The sequence below is a fragment of the Fukomys damarensis genome, unplaced genomic scaffold, assembly GCF_012274545.1.
Source record: "Fukomys damarensis isolate Sample0158 unplaced genomic scaffold, DMR_v1.0_HiC HiC_scaffold_7, whole genome shotgun sequence".
Lineage (NCBI taxonomy): Eukaryota > Metazoa > Chordata > Mammalia > Rodentia > Bathyergidae > Fukomys > Fukomys damarensis.
In genome coordinates this window covers 41,192,126-41,209,959 of record NW_022900919.1, presented here as the reverse complement: position 1 = coordinate 41,209,959, position 17,834 = coordinate 41,192,126, and the positions used below count along the sequence as shown (strand labels likewise).

Genomic DNA, 17,834 nt, shown 5'->3' with positions numbered 1-17,834 from the left:
CTCCCTGTGGGGCGGGGTCTGGGACGTCTCCGCTCCCCGGGAACGCGGGTCCCAGGCCTGGCCTTAAACTCTCGGCCCCACCCCAGCTTTGACCGCCCCTGCGTTTGTCACCTCTGTCGTACCACCTCTGGGAGACAACCGAGGTGTGGGGGCTGCAAAGGAGGAGACCTGGGCCTCCTCCACGTGAGCAGCTGGCGTCTGTCAAACAACCGGAGGCAGATTTTTACTGTCCTTTTGATTTTTCTCTTATTGTAGCAGCGGTGGAGAAAATAATTCCATCTCCATCACATTCTTCCTCACCGTCGCAGAATCACTGCTTTCTCGTTTTCAGCTTCAAACACAATGCAGTGCATTTTCTCTCGCTGTCCTGTGATTATTTTCGAGGCTGCATTATCTTGTATTTAGCATAACCGTGGCTTACTAAGCAGTTACCTGTGTGCTGAACGTTTGCTACGCTTCCATGTTCCTTACCAAAAAAAACTCCAGGTAGAATAGGATTAAAGATTTATATAATCAATTATCTGAAAAATGGGCACAAAAATTGAGTAAGAGTGACAGACATTTGGAGAATGAGTGACTCAGATTTGAAAAAGGAAAAAAATCACCAAGGAAAGGAACAATTTTACCTATACAAACGAGAAGATTGATTTTAGTGGTGCTGGAGGTTGAACACAGGGTCTGGCTTAATTGCCCAAGCTGGCTGCCTCAGCCCTCCAAGGTGCTGGGATTATAAATGCTCGCTTCAACAGCACATATACCGAAGTGCTGGGATGATAGGCGTGAGCCACCAATACAGACCACTGAGATTTTAATGTGAGAGAATTGTTAGCCACTCAGAGAAAGGGAAAGGAAGCAGGAGTGAGGATGTTAAGTGTTTGTTTCTTGTATCTGACTTAAGCTTTCCATACTTGGAAAAGGAAAATAATAAAAATGATGAGTAAATGACGGGATAAAGTGCAAATTAAAGCAGATTTGCAACCCTAACAGCAGCCCCTCCTGGAAAGGTGAAGGAAAGTGTTAGCATGGTCCACTATCTGGGCAGGTTGGAAGGCTTTATGTTTAGATTGGTGGCTCTGCAACCCTTTTGTGACTTTGGACAGCTTACCTAATTTCCTGACTCTCCTCTTGTCTGAAAAGGAGACCCTGCTTCCTGGGTCTGTTGCAAGGATTAACGTTTAATCATCTGTGTAAAACTGACAGTACAAATGCTTTGTTCTGCATCCAGCTCACACCCCACTGGAGACGTTGTGAATCAGTACAGACCTTTTATAAAGCAAGTGGGTGACTCATTAATTGGAAGCTGTGACCCAAAAAACCCTTCTGTGATGCAAAAAACAAACAAGGGGAAAAAAGCCAAATACAGGCACCTACTCCAAGCAGAATAATCTAGAATCAGAATCAAGTGAGAAACAACCTAAAGGAATAACAACAGAACAGCTAAGAAAATCATGACTGAAAGGAATATTACATAACCATGAAAACTCATAGTTTTGGAGCCTTTGCTACAAGGAGAAAAACTGACAAGTCAAAGTGTGGATCACTAGAACCTGTACCTGTTTACTTGTACATGAAGGAAGAGCTCAGGAAGTGTTAATAGAAATTATATATGGTCTTGTAATCCCAAACTCAGGAGGCTGAGGCAGGAGGATTGCTGCAAGTTCAAGACCAACCTGGGCTACACAGTTTCATAGAAGCCATAGCATGGAGAAGTAATTGTCTCGATAAAGAATTTTAGCCAGGCGTGGTGGCACACACCTGTAATACCAGCACTTGGGAGGCTGAGGCAGAAAGATTGCCGTGAGTTTGAGGCCAGCCTATGCTACATGATGAGCTCAAAACCAGCCTGAACTACATAGTGAGACCTTGTCTCAAAAAAAAAAAAAAAAGAAATATATATATGATCATAGATTCCATTTATATGTTGCTCTCACCATGTTACTTTTCAAACAATGTTATTTAAAAAGTAATTCACAAGTTTCAATTTTTAGTCATTTATTTACTTGTTTATAGTGTGGGGATTGGGCTCTAGTTTCCATTTTTAAAATGAATTCCTCTTGGTGACACCTGTAATCCCAGTACTCTGGGAGCTGAGGCAGGAGGATTGAGAGTTCAAGCCCAGCCTGGGCAATTTAGCAAGTTAGTGAGATCCTGTTTCAAAATTAAAGTATGAAAGGGGCTGGAAATGTAGCTCAGTATGATGACCCTGGGTTCAGTCCCAGTATTACAAAACAAAAAATGAACCCAAAGTTTTCTGTGTGTTAGAGAAAGAGGGAGCAATGGTTATCATGTTTGAGTCTTAGAATAAAACATTTTTATCTGACCTTGTTTCCTTTGTTAAATATCATTCCATTTTTTTCTTGAGTAGATTTATTATGAGTTTAGTAATTTGTTTACTGTTTTTCTGAGATTCATTATCAATTGTTTTTTTATTTGCTGTTGTTTCGAAGGACACCCGAATATATTTCAAAACTGAACGATTTCAGCCAAGCCAAAGCATCCTGTCTTCCCAGAGGCACCAGGCAAGGCCAGGTGAGTCATAACAGACTGTGAACCCCGGGGAATCTCTGGTCCTGCCTGGTTGCAAATTGCCACCTGTTCCAGGAAACAGGAGCCCTTGCTCTGGGGCAGTTTGATAATGTGTAACACATTTAGTACCTCTTTGTTTCTTATAAAATCAGCTTGATTTTTGCAGAGCAAGGACCGCAGCTTGCCCTAGCATTATGCAGAATTATGTAAGGGAGCAACTATTTTGAAAGTCATGTAATAAAATAACAGCAAACATTTCTGCACCGAATTGACAGTGACTATAACTCAACCGACAAAGGCAAGGTGAAAGGTTTTTCTAAACCGAAGTTTTAACTTATTCCATTCTCCCTTTCCAGATTGTATTTCTTTTCCAAGGCAACAATATCAGCTGTGAACTGCTGCATATTAAACATTCAAAACAGGCCTGTGGATAACCACAGGTCGCTACAGCATTATAAACTTTAAATGAATAGCATGTGTAGCAGCTCTTAAAATTGGAAGAGTTTTTGTCCCAAATAGTTAACCCTTTTCGTTGTACTGTATTCTGCTTATTGCTGTTACAGTGGTGTGTGTTAAACAGTCCTTTTTGTCCTATGTATTATGGTATTGTGTGATCATGTCTAGGAAATGCCCTTTTATGAAAGACAGTAATGAATGTTAAGTTCTAGATTCCTGAGGACCTAGCTATGAAGCCTGGCTGGGGTTGCCAATCTCCTGGGAAGCTTTTTTTGCCTCAGAAATAAAAGCTGCTGGACACTCACTCTCAGGCTCAGCTGTGTTGAGTTCTAGCAATTGTGTTTTTAAAAGTTCCTCAAGTAATTGTGATAATGGACCAGATTTGAAAGCCTTTTCTCTATTCAATTCAATTTTTAAAAAAAAATGCCTACCCTAATTTTTATTGCCAAAAATTTGCACGACTTGCATCACATTCTTTAAGGGTCAAAGACTTAAAAAGATGGACATATGAGAAATGAGTTTGTTTAGCTCAAGAGAGAGATAAGAAATTTCCCTGAGGGCCCTGAGGTAGGGGTTGGGGGGACTTTTTGATCTTGGCCTCTTCCCAGTTGAACGAGTTGCACTTCAGGCTGGGGTGTGTTGTTCTGAATATCAGGTTGGCTGTCAGCCCACTACCTGACTAGGCTGGGAGTCTGCTCTCTGTATTTGGATCTCGGCTCCATCATCTTGGGCTGTCGGAACAAGCTCTAACCTGCCCTGACTCTCGGTCCCCACTGATAAATGGGGTAATTTCTGGATCTTTTTGTGCCTTCTCTTTAGTTCTAGGGCTCTGCCATTCTACTCTTGCAACCAACGTCACATGATCTTATTGTACCTTCGTGTTGTAATGCCTGGCAGGCGAGTGTGCTCTGGATTTCCATCTCATTCAAAAATATTCTCAGTCCCTTCAGTTATTTTTGAAGTACTAGGAATTGAACCCAGGGCCTCCTGTATACTAGGCAAGTGCTATATGATTGAGCTACATCCCTCGTCCACTTAATTTTTAGTATCGTTTCTTCATGTTTTTAATAATTCTCTTTGAATTTTGACAAAATTATGTTGACTTTAGGGTTACTTGAAAATAAAGTTGATATCTTTCAATATTGTTTTCCCAAGCAAAAACTATTCTGTTTTACCAGTGTTCTTTTACATCTAAGTAAAATTTTATACCTTCCTTCATATAAGTCCTGTGTTTATTTTTAGGTTAAATCGTAGGCATTTTGAATTTTTATTGCCATTATTTATTGTCACTAAAGCTTCCAAGTAATTATAGCTGATATAGGGATTTGCTAATTTTTTATATGTTGATTTATAAAAGTATCGCCTTAATGAACTCACTGATTCAAGATCTTTTTTGTGATTTTGCTGGATTTTCCAGAAAGAAAGTTACACCTATATGAACTTTCAGAACTATCTACAATAATAATAGCAATGCGCTGCATTATCACCTGGTTCACCACATTAATGAGAATGCCTTTCCTCTTCAAATTACCACAGGGCACAGGCTTTGTGTTTGTGATAGCTCCTCTTTTTTTCTTTTTTGGTACTGGGGATTGAACCCCGGTCCTTGCGCTTGCAAGGTGGGCCACCAAACCGCTGAGCTAAATCCCCAGTCCCTCTCCTCTTAATTATAGAAAGGAACTGACTCTACCAAGCCTACACAGACACCCTCCCCCACTATCGCCCTTGCTGCTGGAGAATAAACCAGGCCCTATCCTGAGCCATGCCCCTCACTACCCATAAAATGGGGTGGGGGCAGTACTGGGCCCCAAGCATGATAGGCAACCACTGTAGCACGGAGCTACATTGGCAGCCCTTTCCATTTTATTCTGAGAGTTGCCCGGGCTGATTTGAGCTTGCAGTTCTCTTTGCTCAGCCTTCCAAGTAACCGGTATTACAGGCATGTGCCACTATGCCTGGCTCCCTATGAAGACTTTTAAAATTAGCTTCAGCTTTTAAAAAATCAGGAATCGATGTTAATTTTGGTTGAAAACTTTTCAACATCTGCAGAAAATCTTGGATTTTTCCTCCTTAACTTATTAATAGATTCCATGATTGTTGAGACAATTTTTAGTTCATAAAATAACCCGTACTAATCAGAGTGTATTCCTCTTTAGCTGAACTATTAAAATTGGTTGATGGTATTGTTTTTTGGATGTGCCCACCCTGTTGCTGGAGACTGGGCAGCAGGGTGGCTGAGTGCCAGCCTTCACACAGGAGTTCGAATCTTGAGCCTTTATCCCATCGCCTATAAACATTAATCTCAGATGAAGATACCCAAATGTTCGGGTCCACTGAGCTCCAGATTCTTACAACAATTGCCTATACCAAGACTCCCACTTGAGAATCTCATAGATATGGCAGAGTCTTTGTGCCCAAACCAGAACTCCTGTTTTTGTTGCCGACCCACAACCCCCACCAGTTTCTCCTATTTGAGAGATGGTGCGTCCATCTGCCTGCTTAGTTATGAAATCCACAACCTCTCGTTTCTCAGTCTATCAGCAGATCTGATTGGCTGTTTCTGCAAAATACATCTCATTTATTCACAGCTCATTCGCCATATCTACACCACCCCAGGACAGGCTGCCTCTTCCTTCTAACTGGTCTCTCCATACCCTTTCTTGGCTCACAGCATTTTCTTCTTTGCATTGTGATTAGGATGAGCTTTGGAAAATACAGTCCTTTTTTATTACTGTCTTTCTAAGATTTTTAACCACCTTTCCAATCTAGCAGTCTATTTGCCCTCTTTCTCATAAAGCTCCAGACACTTGATACCCTTTCAGACCTTGAACCTATCAAGCTAAATATTTTACTCACCTTTGCTACAACCTTCAACGACATTTAAAATATGTACGAAACTAATTGGATTGTTTTGTTTTCTGTTGCTATAACAAAATACCTGAGGCTGGGTGACTTTACAAAGAGAAAAATTTGGTTAGCTCACAGTTCTGGAGGTTTGAAGGCACAGGGCGGGCATTCGCTTGGCCCTGGCAAAGGCCTTGTGCTGGATTGTACCACAGTGGTGGGAATGCATGTAAGAAGAAGAGATTATATCCCCAGACAGTAAGCCAAAGGTGATGCAAGGCTGTAATCCCTCTTATAACTCACTGTCCTGAGAATTAACTCACTCCCATGAGCACTGCCTTAGTCCCTGCTGGGGCAGCATCTCCAGTGTTGCTTCATATAATCTTGATTTTATTCACAGGTTGACATTTTTCTGGGTTTTTTTTTTCTTTTATTAAGTTCTATTTTATCTCTATTCTTTCTTTAATACTTTGACAGTTCATTATGAATTTTCCCCTTTCTGGTTTTTTGTTTTCTTTTGTTTGAGTTGAACAGTCATTTGGTACATTCTCATCCTTTGTGCTCAGTTGTACTCCACCTGCTCCTCAGAGGGCTACGTGGCTCCTCACATCCCCATATCCCTGCTCTCTTGCCATCATCAAAGAAAAAGCTTTTCTTTTTTTCTAGCCTGATGTGATGTATCATTTATGTCTCATTTACCAGACTCTTGATAATTCTGAATATCTTTCTCTATCTTTTTGAGTTTCTGATTATCAGTTAATATTCTTTGGCCATTAGTCCAGTGGGATTACTGTTTCTTACTGCTTTGCAAGAATTTCTTGTAGATTCTAGAAAGAAATGAATCCTCTGTTGGTTTTAAAGCCTACAAATATTTTTTTTTTTCTTCTGTGGTCACTTTCTTTTAACTTTGTTGGTAGTGTCCCTCATAGTCAAGAATTCTTAATTTTTATGTAATCAGACTCATGAATTATATTTACCTTTGGGTTTGTGCTTTTTGTCTAGAAAGTTCTTTCTCGCTCCTCCTTCAGGTCACAAAGATGTGTGCCTATGTTTTCTCCCTGTAACACCATACCTTTTACCTTTTGCATTTAGATCATTGATTGTGTACTGTTTCATTTCGTTTGGTTTCGTTTGGTTTTCGGTTTTTTGAGACAGGGTCTCTCTATGTAGTTGAGACTGACCTGGAACTCACTGTGTAGTCCAGGGTGGTCTCAAACTCACAGCGATCCTCTTGCCTCAGCCTCCTGAATACTGGGATTACATGCGTGCGCCACCACACCCGGCTTCTGTTTTGATTTTTGTTTTGTTTTGTTTTTGAGCTGTACTGGAAAGTGAACCCAGGGCTCTCCACTGAGCTACACCCTACAGCCATTTTTAATTTTATTTTGGAAGAAGTCTCACCAAGTCATCTGGCCTGAAACTCATGAGCCTCCTGCCTCAGCCTGCCAAGTAGCTATAATTACAAGTATTCACTGACATACCCAGCTAGAGTCTACATTTACATGTGGTGTTAGGAAGCAATTTTATTTTTTATTTATTTTTATTTTACTCTACTTTTCCAGCAGGATCAAACTTCCTCCATTGATTTGTGGTGTCCATTTTATTGAATATCAAGTCCCTGTTGAAGTACACTTGCACTTATCTCTGAACCTTATCTTCTGTTTTCTTTGCTCCCCTGGTCTATCCCTGAACCTTTTCCAGCTGGTCCTGATTACTGTGGCTTTGTTATATGTTTACGTCTAATACTTCGCAGTCTGTCCTCTTTACCCTTCCCTCTTGAGCTTGATTTTGCTATTCTTGGACAGTCTTTTCCCATGTGAATTTATTTAACCCTTCAAAAAAGTCTACCTGGAATTTTGAACAGCATTTTTAGTGACATTCCTTTGGGGGTAACTGACATCAGAACAATGAGATGCACCCAGTAAGACCATGGAATGCCTTTCCATGTTTTCAGATCACTTGGTATAATCTGTATTTTAAAGTTTTAATTTTTCCTACATAGAAGGCTCTTCTAAGTCAGTTCATAGGTATTTCACATTTTCTTGCTATTGTGAATACCTGTTTTCCCCTCTAGTCAATTATGGCCAGTGCAGGAAAACCGCTGTTGGTTTCTGTAGGCTGATTTTGTTTCCTACGACCTTGCTGAACTCTGGTACTGGTTCTCACTTTACCTCTGTTGAGTCTGTTGGATTTTTTAGGTATATGGTCATATTTGTTGCAGATAACATGAGCACAGGCTCTTTCCTCATGGTGCTTTCACCAGCTACTTCTTTGTCTTTACATATGACCTTGACAGGCCCTACAGTCCTGTGAACAGTGGACTATTCTGATCTTTAAAGGAATGTATTCTATTATGTTTGCCATTTTGGTTGTATAATTATTTGTCAAATTAAGAGAGTTTCCTTCTAGTATTAGTCTTCTAAGGGTATTTTAGTATTCTTCATGTGGAGCAGGTATTGAGCTTGGTTAAATACTTGCTGGAAGATCTTGAACAGTGCCAGAGGACAAGGCCACAGCCTGACTCTTCACAGGGAGGATCTTAGATGAATAATGTCAGAGCGCAGCCCGGGACTCAGCAACCCAGTCTGCAGTCCCAAAACTTTTATGAATCATCAGTCTTGGTAGCCAGATTTGTAGAATGACAGTTTGGAGTAAATAATACAGGCTCTTCCTAGTTTTATTACAAATAGAAAGATATTCTCACAGATCTCATTTAAGTTTTGATTCACTCTTTAGAAACGATCTTCTAAATGAATTTGTTATTTTCAATACTTTTCATAATTAAATGTTGCTTTTCTTATTCTCAACTGATTTTGAAATGACATATTCTATAATTACCTGGTATTCAGTTTCAGTAGAGAATTGGCCAGCAGCACGTCTGTGACTCTGCTGTCCTATGCCATTGTCTCTGTGGGGACAATTCCCAGAACTGGATCTCTGGTTTGTGGTTGTTCCTCAACTCCAGACCCACAGAGTTCACATTCTGCTGTTATTTCTGGTCCCACATGTAGTTGGACAGCATTGCCAACCAAACCCCTTATCAGCCTCGCTCCAGGCCTACAACCTATTCTGTGTTGTGTCTACACAGTTGAAGAGTCCAGAAACCTGAGTGCCAGTATGCCTCTTCCAGACTCCACCTTCCACATCAAGTCCTGAGCTTCCAGAGGCATTCTGTGGGCCACGCTGCCCCCTGGCTCTCCTTCCCCTGGCCAACCCCACCAGCTTCTTTCACCTCCTTCTCTGCCCCAGCCTAGTAACTAGTTTGCATGACTTCTGCCTTATACACACGCACATGCACACACACAGGTCCCCAGTCCATTTACCACAATGCTTGTCATGAAAAAGAACCCAAAAACCCAAGCCCCCAGTGCCTTTAGCTCAAGACCAGACCCTCCCACACTTTATCAGTAGGCTGGCACATGGTCTAACATCCAACCTCAGCATTCATAGTAGTTGGGATAACAGGCTTACACTGTCTGGGGCAGTCGGGATGCCTGCCCACCTTTCTTGTGAGGCCCTTACCTGGCCCCTGCCTACTCCTCATGACATACTCAGCACTCCTCAGACCTGCCCGTGCCCTCTCCCTGCCTGCCTGCCTCCACTCCAGATGCTGTTCAGGGCCCGGTCACCTTCTGTGCTCAGCTCCTGTCCTCTGGGCCCTCTTCACTATGTGCTGTCTCCAGGCACTCACAGAACCATAATTTTTTTTTAAAGCTATTAGCTGGCGTTTGCAGCAGAGAATATTTGTATATAGACATGTTTCTCTTTAGATATCTATTGTAAGTACTTCATTTTTAGTTTGCTTATTCTTTATGCCTTAACATAGATGTTTTCAGTTTTTTAACCATTCAGTATTTATCTTGCATGTTTGCAAATCAAGAAAAATAATAAGCATACAGTAAATACTCAAGAGGCCATGACTGATCTGGAAAGAGACAAAGGACAGTGTTAGGGTGGGGGCACTGTTTTAGGCAAACTGCTGTAAAGACCATGTGAGTAACTGGGAAAACATTAGCCTTCAGGCCCAAGGGACAGCAGCTGGTGATATGTTTTTTGGGTCTGAGGAAGATCTGGAGACTTGAGAGAGGAAGGCAGCAGAGCCAGGTCACTTGTGACCTAGCCAGTGTGGCCAGGACTCTGCATGGAGAACACCAGTGGGGGCTGGCGAGAAGCAGGGAGGCTGTGGAGGGACTCAGGGAGAAGTGATGCGGCTTAGCTCGTACAGCAGTGTTGGGAAATGGAGAAGCCCAGGGCCTTAGGATTTACTCAGGATAGAGCTCATAAGATCTGCTGATAGAGCAGGCGCAAGCTGTGAGAGAGAGTATTCCAGAGTAACTCCAGGGTGTTGGCTGGGTTGGCTCACTGAGGTTGGCATAAAAACCCTTTGGACTGGAGCTGTTAACTGAGGGGACAGTCCCCTAGTTGGGCGCCCTAGGGTGTGTGAACAGCATAGGCTGAGAGCTGGGTCCCGTGAGCAAATGGGAAGTCATGGAAGCAGGCCTGCAGGAGACTCGGAGGTGAGGGGTGCAGAAGCAGGAGTGAGGACCATTTGCCTATCCCCAGCCCTGCCCATGTGACCTGCCCGCCCGAGCCCTCAAAACCCTAACTAATAAGATCTGCGTACTTTAATCTCACTGGTGATTCTCAAATATATTTTTGCTGATGACCACCAATACAGCACTTCTGACTTCAGTGATGTTCATAGAAACAGACAGGATGTTAACTTATTTATTTGTTTAATAATTCTTCCTACAGATATTTTGCAATGTAGTCATTTGCTGAGCAGGATATGAAACTAATCTTCGCCGGGCGTGGTGGTGCACACCTGTAATCCCAGCACTCGGGAGGCGGAGGCAGGAGGATCACTGTGAGTTCGAGACCAGCCTGGACTACATAGTGAGTTCTAGGTCAGTCTCAACTACATAGTGAGACCCTGTCTCAAAAAACAAAACAAAATAAAACAAAAAAAAACTTATTTTCTAATTCTTAAAAATTGTATAATAACCCCACTGATGGACACCGACTGACTGCAGTTTGGCAACATGTGCCATTCTGGGTCTTGTGACACACAGTGATGTTTTGGAACGTAATTTGACCTAGTATACGGTTTATGTCATTATGGCCTCTGCCCTTGGAACTGAGCACTGAGGTTAAATGAGTTTAACCTGAAAGGAGCTTTGTAATTTGATGAAGGATATTCTGCAAAGGGCCATAAGTTGTGATATTTGGTTTGTTTGTCATTTTCTAAACAGTGCTAGCCCTGTTATATAAGATTTGTCTTATACCAAAAACTAAAAGAAATCACTTATAAAATATCAAACGCTGAACTAAAACTCAGTCAGCAAGTATGTGACTGCACTTACTGTAAGTGTTGCCCACTCTAAGTAGGTCTGTCCATCCGTCTATACAGAGAATAATGAGTTTACAAGTAAACTTGCAAAATCCTGGGTGTTCCCTTTTTCTAGTAGAACTGTACTGAAAATCCTTTGAGGAAACCCTCTTGGCATTTCTCAGTTCAAGAACATTAATTGCTTCACTTAACAGATATCTATTGTATCCTGCTATGTGCCAGGCACTGCCCAAGTCCCCAAACAGCCACAAACAAGGGAGACTTATTCCCTCCCTGCCAACATCCCTGCCGAAGAAAGAAGATGCAGCTATTTTCAGAGTTATTTAAACCCCAGCACCCAAGTTGGGTGCTTTCTAACTAGGCACAGACTCACAGATGTGCATGGGCCGCACTTGGTATCCACACAGCAGCCCCCAGCTAGAGGCTGTCTCCACAACCAACCATGCCTGTGACTGCCCCGGTTCAGGAATTGAGATCCATATTGGTGGGTAAAGGGATCCCCTTGGTATAGAAGGTCAGTTCCCTATAGAACCTGATGTCCAAAGGTACCGCTTCCAGGGTCCCCACAAGAACATGCCCAGTTCTAGAAGCTTAGGCCGGGGATTTAGCTCAGTGGTTCCACCGCCTGCCTCGCAAGCACAAGGACCCAAGTTTGATCCCCGGTACCAAAAAAAAGAAAAAAGAAAGAAAGAAATTCTAAGAAGCTCGAAGCAATGGAAAACACACTGGGTAGGGGGTAAGGAAGAATAATACCTCCCAGACCAGACACAATTCACGGGTTGGAGGTCATGCTTTTGCTGAGCAATGTTTTTGGCATTCTACCTTATCAGATTTCCATGAAACAGAGCTAGAAATTAACTTTTTTAAAAATTAAGCTTATTATTGGCCGGGCATGGTGACACACGCCTGTAATCCCAGCACTTGGGAGGCTGAGGCAGGAGGATCACTGCAAGTTCAAGACCAGCCTGGGCTATATAGTGAGTTCTAGATCAGTCTCAACAACATAGTGAGACCCTGTCTCAAAACACCAAAAAAACAAAAAAACAAAAATTAAGCTTATTGGGACAATTTAGATATGCATGATGATCACATTTATCATAGGGAATTTGTACTGGATATATCTTGATTCCTCTTTTTTTTTCCATTCCCCTTCCCTCCCTTCAAACCTGCTTCCCCTCCTTATTTACAAAGCTTTGTTTCCATTTTATCCTTCTTTTCTTATTTTTTCTTTTTTCTTCCTCCTTTCCCCCTCCTTCCTTCATAGTTCCCCTTACTTGGGCTGGGGATTTAGCTCAGTGGTTCTGGCGCCTGCCTCACAAGGACCTGAGTTCGATCCCCGGTACCAAAAAAAAAAACAACATAGTTCCCCTTACCTTTTGAACAATTTCTCTTTTACAGTGTCTGTTATATATGTTAGTCCTTATGTATTTTTCAGTTTCTCAAACCGGAGTGACAATGTGATATTTAGACATGTGTGTCCAACGTATTTCACTTAATAATACGGTCTCCAAGACCGGGGATTTAGCTCAGTGGTTCCACCACCTGCCTTGCAAGCATAAGATCCTGAGTTTGATCCCTGGTACAAAAAAAAAAAAAAGAATATGGTCTCCAGGTACAAGACTTAAGAAATGTCTCAAGTTTAGCCTTCTTTATGGCTGAGTAGTACTATTGTATTAAAAAAACACATCCTTTTTATCCATTCATTGGTTGGTGGGCATTTCGGTTGTTTCCAAGCTTTAGCTATTACATGTTTCTGTAAACATGGGAGTGCATATATCATTGTGATTTTGGGAAGATACTCAGAAGGAGAATATCTGGGTCAAATGCAGCCTCCAATCCTAGTTTTTTGAGGAATCTCCACACTAATTTCCACAGTGGTTTCACCAGCCTACACTCTCGCCAAAGTGGAGAAGAGTTCCTTTCTCCCACAGCCCTATCATTATTTATTATTGGTTGATTTCTTGATAACAGACTTCTTTCTGAAGTGAGATGGAATGTTGTTTTAATTTGCATCTCTTGAATGACCAGTGATGTTGAACATTTTTTCATATATTTATTTGCCATTTGTACTTCTTCATCTGGGAAGTGTGTGTTTATTTCAGATGTCCATTTTTGGATTGGGTCTTTAAATTGGGGGGAGTCAGATTTTTTTAAATTCTTTATATATTCTAGATATTAGTCCTTTGAGGAACAACTGGCTAAAATTTTTGCCCATTCTGTGAGTTCCTTTTACTCTGTTGATTACTTTTTCTGTGCAAGGGCTTTTTAATAAGATCAGATCTCAGTTGTTACTGACTTGAGATCAGATTTGCCTCAGAGAAAAAAATGAGTTATACTTGCCTTTTACTTCTGATCACTTTTCTCCTAAGTGCTGTTCAGGAAAGGCCCAAGACATGAGGAGTTCGTGACCAAGGGGTTGTTGCTATTGCTATGCATTCAGCCATTCATTAAGCAACAGATGTCAAGTGGTTTCACCATAAATGCAGGACTCTGATGCTCTCTTCCTTTTGTAGATCATTCATCATGGTGAATGCTGGCTGCTGGCTACTCGTTCTCTTTATGGCCACATGGAGTGACATTGGCCTCTGCAAGAAGCGACCAAAACCTGGAGGAGGATGGAACAGTGGGGGCAGCCGTTACCCATCCCACAGCGGGGGCAACTGGGGCCAGCCCCATGGCGGAGGCTGGGGTCAGCCCCATGGCGGAGGCTGGGGCCAGCCCCATGGCGGAGGCTGGGGTCATGGAGGTGGCACCTACAATCAGTGGAATAAACCCAATAAGCCCAAAACCAACATGAAGCATATGGCAGGTGCTGCAGCGGCAGGGGCCGTGGTAGGGGGTCTGGGTGGCTACATGCTGGGGAGCGCCATGAGCAGGCCCCTCATCCATTTCAGCAGTGACTATGAGGACCGTTACTACCGTGAGAACATGTACCGTTACCCCAACCAAGTGTACTACAGGCCCGTGGATCAGTACAGCAGCCAGAACAACTTCGTGCAGGATTGCGTCAACATCACGATCAAGCAGCACACAGTCACCACCACCACCAAAGGGGAGAACTTCACTGAGACCGACGTGAAGATAATGGAGCGCGTGCTGGAGCAGATGTGCACCACGCAGTACCAGAAGGAGTCGCAGGCCCACTACTACCGCGGGAGAGCCGGCTTGGTGCTCTTCTCCTCCCCGCCGGTGATCCTCCTCGTCTCCTTCCTCATTTTCCTGATAGTGGGGTGAGGAAGACCTTCCCATTTGCACCGCCGTCTTCATCTTGGTCCAGTTGGGGGAGGGGTATCCACCGGCGGCCCTTTCAGTGGTGGCATCTCATTCTTGCTTCTCTCTTTGTCCCCCGTAGGCTAATATCCTCAGCACCAATGGGCACTGGAAAATGTAAAGTAGACCCAGATGCTATTTATTCAAGGCCCCTTTGAGTCCTATGTGGGCCAATGTCAGGCCAGTAAGACTATAGCAGAAATAATCATCAGTTAATCTAGGCTTATTTTTGATCTAGTGCAGCAGGTTGAGGCCGAAACGGATCTCAAAACAGTTTGTCAGTTACCTTTGCCTGGACATCTGTGGCTTCATAAGCAGCCAGAGCTCAGGACACGAATGTTCTAGCATAGCAATGATTTCATAGCAGTTTGGACATTTTTTCTCTTCCCTTTTAAGAAAACCTGACAGCACTGCTGCCAAATTTGGAAAAAGGCCACATGATACTCATTCAAAAAACGGAAAAGCAAACAATAGAAACCCTTCACCCTCCGGCCACAAGCTCAGCCTGCTGGAGCCTGTGCCCTGTGTCCACAGAGAGCTTTTGCAATAGGGGCTGCACAGCAGTTGCTGCATCAAGTGGAAAATCGTGGTGCAATCCTAGGTCTCCAGGCAGAGGACACTTTCACAGGTGGGCACGACTGACAGACTGAAGTCTTCTGGGACTGAGGACTCCAGCATGTGGGATGTGGAAAGCATCCGCACACGGCACCCTTTCTTTAGAAACATGGGGTGTTTGTGACTCCAGGGAAGGCGGCAACTGCAAAGCACAGTCCCCTGGAGGAGTGGTTGGTGTGCAGACAAAAAGTTCTTCGTTTCTGTCTCAGATTGTGAAAAACCAGAATTAGATGGAGCCCTTAACTTCTATAATTTACTTTTAAATCAAAGAACAAGGAGACAATCTAAACACTAGTTTGCATTCCAAGTGGAAGACGAAATTGACTCCAGGGAAGGCGGCAACTGCAAAGCACAGTCCCCTGGAGGAGTGGTTGGTGTGCAGACAAAAAGTTCTTCGTTTCTGTCTCAGATTGTGAAAAACCAGAATTAGATGGAGCCCTTAACTTCTATAATTTACTTTTAAATCAAAGAACAAGGAGACAATCTAAACACTAGTTTGCATTCCAAGTGGAAGACGAAATTGTTACTGAAATAAGGTCCATTCGTCACTAAATTGTTCAGTACCGTCACCCAGCAAATATCTATAACTATTCTGCAATGTTATTGGCTTGCACTATGTGGGTATTCTAAGTAAAACATATATATAAAACACGTATATCAAATATGGCAAACTTAGAAGTTCTGTTTAGAGCAGTACCATCTGAAGTGTCTAATGCATTAGCCATTTCATAAGGCACTAAATAAACCTAAAATGTGAGAACCCTTTTGCGTGGCCCTTCAGCTTACAGTGTGCACTGAATAGTTTTGTATAAGAATCCAAAGTGAACACCACTAACTGGTCTTTGAAATATGCATGTACTTTATATTTTCTATATTTGTAACTTTGCATGTACTTGTTTTGTTGTGTAAGAAGTTTGTAAGTGTTTACTATCTGACTGAAATTAAACCAAGCTAAAATGAGCACTGCCCACAAGTGTAGTTGCACCGCCGTCTTCATCTTGGTCCAGTTGGGGGAGGGGTATCCACCGGCGGCCCTTTCAGTGGTGGCATCTCATTCTTGCTTCTCTCTTTGTCCCCCGTAGGCTAATATCCTCAGCACCAATGGGCACTGGAAAATGTAAAGTAGACCCAGATGCTATTTATTCAAGGCCCCTTTGAGTCCTATGTGGGCCAATGTCAGGCCAGTAAGACTATAGCAGAAATAATCATCAGTTAATCTAGGCTTATTTTTGATCTAGTGCAGCAGGTTGAGGCCGAAACGGATCTCAAAACAGTTTGTCAGTTACCTTTGCCTGGACATCTGTGGCTTCATAAGCAGCCAGAGCTCAGGACACGAATGTTCTAGCATAGCAATGATTTCATAGCAGTTTGGACATTTTTTCTCTTCCCTTTTAAGAAAACCTGACAGCACTGCTGCCAAATTTGGAAAAAGGCCACATGATACTCATTCAAAAAACGGAAAAGCAAACAATAGAAACCCTTCACCCTCCGGCCACAAGCTCAGCCTGCTGGAGCCTGTGCCCTGTGTCCACAGAGAGCTTTTGCAATAGGGGCTGCACAGCAGTTGCTGCATCAAGTGGAAAATCGTGGTGCAATCCTAGGTCTCCAGGCAGAGGACACTTTCACAGGTGGGCACGACTGACAGACTGAAGTCTTCTGGGACTGAGGACTCCAGCATGTGGGATGTGGAAAGCATCCGCACACGGCACCCTTTCTTTAGAAACAAACTACAGGTAACCGGCAGCACAGAAATTAAATTACCTTCTCAACACTGAAAGCAAATCTCCTTTGTTCATGTACTGGAAACTGGAATGCTTTTAACTTTGTTAGGGTGGAACCAGGCAGTTGTGACTCCAGGGAAGGCGGCAACTGCAAAGCACAGTCCCCTGGAGGAGTGGTTGGTGTGCAGACGAAAAGTTCTTCGTTTCTGTCTCAGATTGTGAAAAACCAGAATTAGATGGAGCCCTTAACTTCTGTAATTTACTTCTAAATCAAAGAACAAGGAGACAATCTAAACACTAGTTTGCATTCCAAGTGGAAGAAGAAATTGTTACTGAAATAAGGCCCATTCGTCACTAAATTGTTCAGTACCGTCACCCAGCAAATGTCTATAACTATTCTGCAATGTCATTGGCTTGCACTATGTGGGTATTCTAAGTAAAACAGATATATAAAACACGTATATCAACTATGGCAAACCTAGAAGTTTTGTTCAGAGCAGTACCATCTGAAGTGTCTAATGCATTAGCCGTTTCATAAGGCACTAAATAAACCTAGAATGTGAGAACCCTTTTGCGTGGCCCTTCAGCTTACAGTGTGCACTGAATAGTTTTGGATAAGAATCCAAAGTGAACACCACTAACTGGTCTTTGAAATATGCATGTACTTTATATTTTCTATATTTGTAACTTTGCATGTACTTGTTTTGTTGTGTAAGAAGTTTGTAAGTGTTTACTATCTGACTGAAATTAAACCAAGCTAAAATGAGCACTGCCCACAAGTGTAGTTGCTTCACCAGTGGCCGGTCTGTGTGGACAGGATGGGTGGCACCTTCAGGCCTCAAGCCTCAGTTGCCTGTTCATGTCCTGTGCCTGCCCCAGTCCTGCCCTCATTCCTCTGGCCATGCACGGACCAGCTCAGCTCTGCTCCCTTCTTTTCCACAAATATCTCAGTGTGCTCAACCCTGTAAAATACAGAGGCCCCGTGAGGAAGGGAAAAGGGGTCCTCATACTCTGGGGGCATTTTTCTGTCCTGAGTTTAGAACTGGATTTTT

At 42.8% G+C, this 17,834-nt stretch overlaps 1 protein-coding gene across 2 annotated transcripts; it reads left to right on the top strand.

Annotated features, from left to right (window-relative positions):
• Positions 1-2,428: 2,428 nt before the first annotated feature.
• On the top strand, positions 2,429-17,548 carry Prnp (prion protein). 2 transcript variants are annotated; one of them, XM_010607544.2, is made up of 3 exons: positions 2,429-2,529; positions 13,690-14,447; positions 16,063-17,548. In XM_010607544.2, the coding sequence occupies exon 2, from the start codon at positions 13,700-13,702 to the stop codon at positions 14,408-14,410; it is 711 nt and encodes a 236-aa protein (XP_010605846.1). In that variant the 5' UTR covers positions 2,429-2,529; positions 13,690-13,699; the 3' UTR covers positions 14,411-14,447; positions 16,063-17,548. The 2 variants fall into 2 exon arrangements, with proteins under 2 accessions (XP_010605846.1, XP_033617093.1); XM_033761202.1 differs by lacking the exon at positions 16,063-17,548 and having other exon boundaries at positions 13,690-15,079.
• The last annotated feature ends 286 nt before the right edge of the window (positions 17,549-17,834 follow it).